The sequence below is a fragment of the Somniosus microcephalus genome, chromosome 1 (assembly GCF_052327205.1).
Source record: "Somniosus microcephalus isolate GS21.2 chromosome 1, FLI_Smic_1.0, whole genome shotgun sequence".
Lineage (NCBI taxonomy): Eukaryota > Metazoa > Chordata > Chondrichthyes > Squaliformes > Somniosidae > Somniosus > Somniosus microcephalus.
The window spans coordinates 314,148,330-314,157,559 of record NC_140987.1 but is presented as its reverse complement, the minus strand read 5'-3'; the positions used below and the strand labels follow the sequence as shown (position 1 = coordinate 314,157,559).

The window sequence follows — 9,230 nt, the reverse complement described above, 5'->3', positions numbered from 1 at the left end:
TGTGTGCAGTCAAAGATGCTCTGCACCCATGGAAAGTCTGCCAGCTGAGCTAATCCACACGCTCGCGCCCTCACACTAGCACAATCCCTGGTGGAATGGATGTGAGTTTGCGCGAGGGCAAAGAGGGAATCGGTTACCTGCGTGATGCAAGTATGTGCGGCCACCTGGGAGATGCCGCTGATGTCTGCTGCTGATCCCTGGAAGGAGCCTGAGGCAAAAAAGTTAAGTTAGGTGGTGACTTTGATGGCCACTGGTAATGAGTGCCGACCTGATGCTCTGGGCTCCAGGTCTTGCTGCAGCATTGCGCAGATGTCAGTCACTACCTGTCGCGAAAGTCGGAGCCACCTTTGGCACTGCTACTCAGTCATGTTGAGGTGGCTCACCCTGTGTCTAGACTCAATTTGGGGGGTATCTCCTGCGCCGACGGCCTTCCATGCGCTGGTCCCTTCTGGCCTGTGCTGCCTCAGGTGGGTGAGCTGCAGCCTTTCGCTCCTGCTGCTGCTGCTTTTGCTGGTGCTGCTGTTGCTGGTGCTGCTGTTGTTGCTGGATCTGCTGCTGCCTCCTCTGCAGTTGGAGATCCTCTAATGCCAAGAAGGGAAGGAAAAAAGGCCTCCCATGCTTCTGGTAGATGCCTCCGTTGAGAAAGCGCTGAGTGTGGGTGGTGAGAGGGGCTTCCCAGGAGCTCACACTGGAGAAGTGTGTGAGGCTCCAACCTTCCACAGCTGTGCCTAAGCCTTGAACATGTTGCCCCAAGCCAGAAACAACAAGGTCCTGGAAACTCCAAATGCTGTCTGATTAAATCTCTTCTTTCCTGACTGACTTGCAGCTAAAAGTATGCAAGCCGACATTGTTCACACCAGGTTTCATCAGCGGGGTTCCTACCAGGCGTGTTTAACGTGGGGAAGGGCTGAAAATTGCAAGGGCCCCTTAAAATGGCATTATAGATGCCAATTATTGATGATTAGGCTCCTGAAGACCAGTCCCGCCTGCTGCGGGTGGGACTGATTCGGGTCGGATTGAAACGCCGGGTGAAAGTTGGATGGGGCGGGGGATCAGGCGGGGGTTTGCGACCCCCCATTTTTGTGATTTCCCTCCCCCCCACACGCCTGAAACCCCGCCCGACGCCTCGAGGAAAATCGACCCCTTAGTATCAGATCAGAAGAATGCTGTCTTGGTTTAGGAGACTTTTCATCTAATGGTGAAATGTCATCGACCTGAAATGTTAAATCTGTTTCTCTCTCTCTCTCTCCACAGATACTGTCTGACCCGCTGAGTATTTCCAGGATTTTCTGTTTTTATTTCAGATTTCCAGTAGCTGCAGTACTTTGCATTGGTTTTCAACTAATGCTCAGATGGTTACTTACAGATAGTCAAAGGAACAAATCCAGGCAGATCAAATCCATATCTTTAAATGCCTGAAATATCCACTAATCATTCAGTTCCAGTCAGTGTCCCCTTCTCCATCCTCTCCAGTTCTGCATTAGTAGCAATGCTTCTGATTGTTAAAGTAGGATTACAAGGATAATTTATACTCTCACAAAATGTTCACTCAGCCAGATTTCAATACATTTATTTCCAATCATTGTTTTGAATGTACAATTAGCTCACTTGCCCGTCTGTCACGGTTCAATGGATCTGTCAGCGAGACCCAGAGTGATTCTCTATTGCCTCCTGCTGTACTTCAGGATAAACAATCCCAGATGATTGTAACTGAAGTACTGAGGATAAGAAAATCCTTTGATATCTTCTCGTCTAATATACTCTGCACTAGATGGAAACAGCAAGTGAAAAAGTACAAGGATAAATCTCTTCCATTTGTGTTCAGATACTTTACAACAGCAGTCAGCGGCACTTTGCCTGTGGGATAAATCATTTAATTTTGATGTTGATAGATGCATTTAGTGGGACATTACCTGGTCAATGATCACTATTTACTTTAATTCAGTGTCCAAACGTATTGATGAAATTTGCAATGCTATTTGGAAAATCTTCCTTTCTTTGAGCTACGGTTTGGGTATTTCAACAAAAATGTGGAAAACTCAGATTTCAAAACACTTCTGATAGCCCAGTTATCTTTATAACTGCAGTGCACTTGTATTTATTATCTTAGCATTGTCATATTACATCCGTACATTTTACATACAATTGCCTGTAATTATTGCATGCCAAGATTGCAGTTTCTGTTGCATTCATTTTCAGTTCAATATATAATTGATATTCTAAGCAGGAGCAGGAATTCAAGCGGGATTTCTGGCTCTCCTAACACAGGGGCACAGAAGCGAATTGCACTGCTCCAAATATTGACTGATCCCGGGACACTAAGGCAGCCTGAAATGTTCTGGTCCTTTGTGTCCCTGGTACCTCGGGCAGTGCTTTTTCTGCTGGGCTAAAGGTAGATTGATCATTTAATCTATCCTTGAAGAATCATCTGTTATTTTCATGTTGTAGTCATTCCCATTTCATTTCTTGATTCTACAATTTATTCCCGATTATTCTAACTATAAATCCTGTATTCAGCAACACAGCTAATAGAATTAGATGAGTTGCAGATTCCTCCCCGAATTCCATCAAACTGCTGCTCTTGCTCCCAGCCTGATGTATAATTTCTGTTTATTTCCCTTCCTCACAGTGAACTTAGTGACGATTGTGATCCTGTCTCGGGGAAAGTGTGGTCTCTCCAAATGTGTCACTCGCTACCTGGTGGCCATGGCAACGGCGGATCTATTGGTCGTTATCCTCGACCTGATATTGAGGCACATTCCGATTGTTTATAGGGAAAAGTTTGATTTCCTGTATTACCTCCGCGTGTGTAATATCCACGCCATCCTGCTGTTCACAGCCACAGACTGTTCTGTCTGGTTCACCGTCACTTTCACCTTCGATCGATTTGTGGCCATTTGTTGCCAGAAGCTGAAAACTAAATATTGCTCTGAGAAAACGGCGGCTGTGGTTCTGGGAACAGTGACTGTGCTGAGCGGTTTAAAGGACATTACCTGGTATTTTATGTTCACAGGTCAGTATTTGCTTGGGAACAACCCCTGGTTTTGTGATGTCACAGGCGATGCTATGATGTCACGTGCCTGGGGAACAATCGAGGTCCTTCATTATATTCTCACCCCGGGGGTCCCATTTGTGGTGATTCTGCTGCTCAATGCTGTCACCGTCAGACACATTTTAGTGTCCAGCAGAGCCCGCAGGAGACTCCGGGGTCCCAGCAGTGGAGAGAGTCCCAGAGACCCAGAGATGGAGAGCCGCAGGAAATCCATCATTTTATTGCTTGTTATCTCTGGCAATTTCATCCTGTTATGGGCAGTGTTTATGGTGTTTTCTATATGTTGGCGGATGTCGTTTTTGGGGTATCAGTCTGTATATCTACCTAATTATGTAATGGAACTGGGATTCATGCTGCAGCTGCTGAGTTGCTGCACAAACACTGGGATTTACACCGTGACCCAGACTAAGTTCAGAGTGCAGTTGAAGAATGTGGGGAAATATCCCTTTACTCTGATTGTAAATTTCATTAAACGATGAGAAGAATCGGAGACTTTGCAGCCTCAGAGTTGAAAATTCCCTGGGTCTGATATTTTGGGGCTCCGCAGAAAGATGGCGGCTCTGGTGCCACGCACAAAGATGGCGGCTCTGGGGCCCAGCACAATGATGGCGGTTCTGCAGTCCCACACAAATTTGGCGGCTCTGGGGCCCAACACAAAGATGGCGGCACTGGGGTCCCGCACAAAGTTTGTGGCTCTGGGGCCCCACGCAAAAATTGTGGCTCTGGGGTCTCGGAACAAAGATGGCAGATTTGGGGCCCCACACAAATATTGCGGTACTCGGACGCCGCACAAAGATAGTGGCTGTCTCTCTGGACCTTGCACTGATGGCGGGAGGCAGGCGGGCTTCCTGAGGGCAGCAGCAACTGGAGTTCCAGTTTCCACGAGAGCGGGCGGCATGCCAGAGCAGCCCGGCTTGGCCCGGCCCACAGGAACCCAAACAGCCCAGCAAAGGGAGGAGAAGGCCCGCCACCAGGACTTTATAAATCATTATAACCCTTTATAATGCTTTCCATCATTACAGCATTTTACAGATCTTTCTAACCCTTTGTAAATGATTATGACCATCAATAAAACATTATGAAGCTTTAAAATCAGGATGACACTTAATAAATCATTTTTATAATTCATTTTTGGGATGTGGGCTTCGATGGCACAGGCAGCATTTATTGCCCATCCCTAATTGCCATGGAGAAGGTGGTGGTGAGCCGTCTGTGACAAGCGACTGTCTTGCTGAGCCATTTCAGTGGCCAGCTGAGAGTCAATCACATTGCAGAGAATCTGGTTTCACACTTCAGCCAGACCAGGAAAGGACAGCAGATTTCCTGCCCTAAACAAGGTCATTAGTGAACCAGATGTATTTTTACGACAATCCAGTACTTTCATAGTCACCATTACTGACACTAGCTTTTTATTTCAGATTTGTTTAATTAATTGGAATTAAATTCCGCAGCTGGTGGTATTTAAACTCTGATTAATTTGTCCAGTCTTCTGGTTAACTAGACCAGCAACATAACCACTATGCTACCGTACGCTTCAAATATATCGCCGTTCCTTCATCGTCATTGTGTCAAAAGCATGAAATTCCTTCCATAACAGTATTGTGGGAGCACCTTCACCACAGGGACTGCAGCGGCTCAAGATGAAGGCCCACCATTTTCTCATGGGTAACTAGGGAAGGGCAAGTGAACCGGCCCTGACAGCATCACACATATCCTGACAACAAATACATAGAAAAAATGAAATAGGATTAAAATCAATGATTTTATAATTCATTGATTGAAAACAGAAGAGGACTGTGATCAGAGTGAGGCATCAAGTACGCTAAACAAATTGAGAACAACACTTGGCTCACCAATTCTAAGGTTGTATGATTGATACAACTCACACTATCCCAATTTCCCTATACTTAGAAAAGGTGTTGACAAGGTATCACATATTACCAAAATTGAAGCCCATGGGATTGAAGTGGCAGACAACTGTGAGTGGTGTGGGGTATATCAGGATTACAGTGAGGGGTAAGGAATATATCAGAAAGTGTAACAGTGGGGGGTGTGAGGTTCATCAGACTGTTACAGTGCGGTCAGGGGGGTATATCAGAGTGTTACAGTGAGTCGCGTGGGATATAAGAGAGTTAGAGTGAGGGGTGTGGGGTATATCAGAGTGTAAAAGTGATGGGTGTGGTATATATCAGAGTGTTACAGTGAGGGGTGTGGGGTATATCAGAGTGTAAAAGTGAGGGGTGTGGTATGTATCCGAGTGTGACAGTGAGGGGTTAGGGATGTGGAGTATATCAGCGTGTTACAGTGAGGGGTGTGGGGTATATCAGAGTTTTACAGCGAGAGGTGTGGGCTATATCACTGTAAAATTGAGGGGTGTGGGGCATATCACTTTTACAGTGAGGGGTGTGGTGTATATCAGAGTCTTACATTGAGTTGTGTGAGGTATATCAAAATCTTACAACGAGTGGTGTGGGGAATATAATAGTGTTACAGTGAATGCTGCGGGGCATGTCGGTGTTTTACAGTGAGGGGTTTGGGGTGTATCAGAGTGCCAATTTGAGGGGTGTGGGGTATATCAGAGTGTTACGGTGAGCGGTGTAGGGTATATCAGCGTGTTACATTTAGGGGTGAGGGTTATATCAGAGTGTTAAAATGTGGTGGTTGGGGTATATCGGTGCATCACAGTGAGTGTTTTGGGATAAGTAAGAGGATTAACGTGAGGTGAATATTAGAGTGATCCTGTGAGGGGTGTGGGGTACATCAGAGTGTTACAGTGAGGGGTGTGGTGTGGTGTGGAATATAACAGTGTGTTACAGTGACGGGTGTGTGGGTATATCAGAGAGCTACAGTGGGTGTTTTGGGGTGTATCGGCGTAATGGAATGAGTGGTGTGGGTTATCTCAGCGAGTTACAATGAGAGGTATGGTGTATAACCGTGTTTTACAGTGAGGGGTGTGGGGTACAACAGAGTGTTACAGTGAGGGGTGTTGTGTATAAATGTGTGTTACAGTGAGGGGTGTGGGTTATATCAGAGTATTATATTGAGGGATGTGGGCTATATCAGAGACTTACAGTGAGGGGCGTGTGTTATAACAGAGTGATACAGTGAGGTGTGTGGGGTATATCAGATTTTTACATTGATAAATGTGGGGTATAGCAGAGTGTTACAGTGAGGGGGATGTTGTATATCGGTGTGTTATAGTGAGCGGTATGGGGTTTATTGGTGTGTAACCGTGAGGAGTGTGAGGTATAACAGTGTTACAGTGAGGAGTGTGGTGTATATCAGTGTTACTCTGAGCCATGTGGGGTATATCGGTGTGTTACAGTGAGGGGTGTCTGGGGTATATGAGTGTGCCAATGTAGGGTTGTTGGTTATATCAGAATTGTGTTGGGTATATCAGTGTGATACCGTGAGGGGAGTGGGATATATTGGTGCGTTACAGTGAGGGGTGAGTGGGGTATATCAGAGGGCAAAGGTGGGGTTTGGTTTAGATCAGAGTGTTAAAGTGTGGTACGTGTGGTGAGTGGGGCATATCAGTGGGTCAGAGTGAGAGATTCGGGATATGTAAGAGAGGATTAAAGTGAGGTGAATATCAGCGTGTTACAGTGAGGGGTGTGGGGTATATCAGAGTGCTACCGTGAGGGGTGTGGGGCATATCGGTGTGTTACAGTGAGGTGTGAGGGGTGTGGTGTATATCAGATCGTTAAAGTGACAGATGTGTGCGATATCAGAATATTGCAGTGAGGGATTTGGGGTATATCACAGAGTTAGAGTGAGAGGTGTGGGGTATATCACAGTGTTACAGTGAGGGGTGTGGGGTATATCACAGTGTTACAGTAAGGAATGTGGGGTATCTCAGGGTGATACAATGAGTGGTGTGGTGCATATCATAGTATTATTCTGAGCGTTGTAGGGTATATCAGACTGTTACATTTAGGGGTGTGGTGTACATCAGAGTTTTAAAGTGTGGTGCGTGTGGTATATCGGTGGGTCAGAGGGAGAGATTTGGGATATGAAAGAGAGGATTAAAGTGAGCTGAATATCAGCGTGTTACAGTGAGGGGTGTGGGGTATATCAGAGTGTTACCATGAGGGATGTGGGGTATATTAGTGTGTTACCGTGAGGGGAGTGGGATATATCAGTTTGTTACAGTGAGGGGTGTGGGGTGCGGGGTGTATCACAGCGTAGCAGTGAGGCGTGCTGGGTATATCAGTGTGTGGTGAGGTATACCAGAGAGTTGGAGTAATGGTGAGGGGTATATCAGATTGTTGGAGTGATTTTGTGAGGTATATCAGAGTGTTGCAGTGATGGTGCATGGCATATCATAGTGTTACAATGAGGGCTGTGGGGTATATCAGAGATACTGACATATGATGTAATTAAATCAATGTATATATATACTAGCTGGAGTGCCCGGCAGTGCCGAGGCTTTTTCGAGGGCATGTTGTTGTTGGAAGAGAGAGGGAGAGTGACTGGGGGAGGTGGGGGGGGGCGGAAGAGAGTGCGACTGGGGGGGGGGGGGGGAAAGAGAGTGCGACTGGGGGGGGGGGGAAGAGAGAGCGACTGGGGGGGGGAAGAGAGAGAGCGACTTGGGGGGGTGGGGGAAGAGAGAGATCGACTGGGGGGCGGGGTGGAAGAGAGAGAGAGAGCGACTGGGGGGGGAAAGAGAGAGAGCGACTGGGGGGGAAAGAGAGAGAGCGACTGGCGGGGGGGAAGAGAGAGAGCGACTGGGGGGGGGAAGAGAGAGAGCGACGGGGGGGAAAGAGTGAGAACGACTGGGGGGAAGAGAGAGAGCGACTGGGGGGGAAGAGAGAGAGCGACTCGGGGGAAGAGAGAGAGCGACTGGGGGGAAGAGAGAGAGCGACTGGGGGGAAGAGAGAGAGCGACTGGGGGGAAGAGAGAGAGCGACTGGGGGGAAGAGAGAGAGCGACTGGGGGGAAGAGAGAGCGCGACTGGGGGGAAGAGAGCGCGATTGGGGGGAAGAGAGAGAGCGACTGGGGGGAAGAGAGAGAGCGACTGGGGGGAAGAGAGTGAGCGACTGGGGGGAAGAGAGTGAGCGACTGGGGGGGGAAGAGAGAGAGCGACTGGGGGGAAGAGAGAGAGCGACTGGGGAAGAGAGAGAGCGACGGGGGGAAGAGAGAGAGCGACTGGGGGAAGAGAGAGCGACTGGGGGAAGAGAGAGAGCGACTGGGGGGAAGAGAGAGAGCGACTGGGGGGAAGAGAGAGAGCGACTGGGGGAAGAGAGAGAGCGACTGGGGGGAAGAGAGAGAGCGACTGGGGGGAAGAGAGAGAGCGACTGGGGGGAAGAGAGAGAGCGACTGGGGGGAAGAGAGAGAGCGACTGGGGGGAAGAGAGAGAGCGACTGGGGGAAGAGAGAGAGCGACTGGGGGGAAGAGAGAGAGCGACTGGGGGGAAGAGAGAGAGCGACTGGGGGAAGAGAGAGAGCGACTGGGGGGAAGAGAGAGAGCGACTGGGGGGAAGAGAGAGAGCGACTGGGGGGAAGAGAGAGCGACTGGGGGGAAGAGAGAGAGCGACTGGGGGGAAGAGAGAGAGCGACTGGGGGGAAGAGAGAGAGCGACTGGGGGGAAGAGAGAGAGCGACTGGGGGAAGAGAGAGAGCGACTGGGGGGAAGAGAGAGAGCGACTGGGGGAAGAGAGAGAGCGACTGGGGGGAAGAGAGAGAGCGACTGGGGGGAAGAGAGAGAGCGACTGGGGGGAAGAGAGAGAGCGACTGGGGGGAAGAGGAGAGAGCGACTGGGGGAAGAGAGAGAGCGACTGGGGGGAAGAGAGAGAGCGACTGGGGGGAAGAGAGAGAGCGACTGGGGGAAGAGATAGAGCGACTGGGGGAAGAGAGAGAGCGACTGGGGGAAGAGAGAGCGCGACTGGGGGATGGAGAGAGCGACTGGGGGGAAGGAGAGCGCGACTGGGGGGAAGGAGAGAGCGCGACTGGGGGGAAGAGAGAGAGCGACTGGGGGAAGAGAGAGAGCGACTGGGGGGAAGAGAGAGAGCGACTGGGGGGAAGAGAGAGAGCGACTGGAGGGAAGAGAGAGAGCGACTGGAGGGAAGAGAAGAGAGCGACTGGAGGGAAGAGAGAGAGCGACTGGGGGGAAGAAGAGAGAGGCGACTGGGGGGAAGAGAGAGAGCGACTGGGGGAAGAGAGAGCGACTGGGGGAAGAGAG

At 49.4% G+C, this 9,230-nt stretch overlaps 1 protein-coding gene across 1 annotated transcript; it reads left to right on the top strand.

Annotated features, from left to right (window-relative positions):
• The first annotated feature begins 2,249 nt into the window (after positions 1-2,249).
• LOC147124862 (putative G protein-coupled receptor 139) lies at positions 2,250-4,226 on the top strand. Its single transcript, XM_085994072.1, has one exon. It carries the CDS (start codon positions 2,539-2,541, stop codon positions 3,529-3,531), a length of 993 nt encoding a protein of 330 aa, XP_085850198.1. The 5' UTR covers positions 2,250-2,538; the 3' UTR covers positions 3,532-4,226.
• Positions 4,227-9,230: the final 5,004 nt, after the last annotated feature.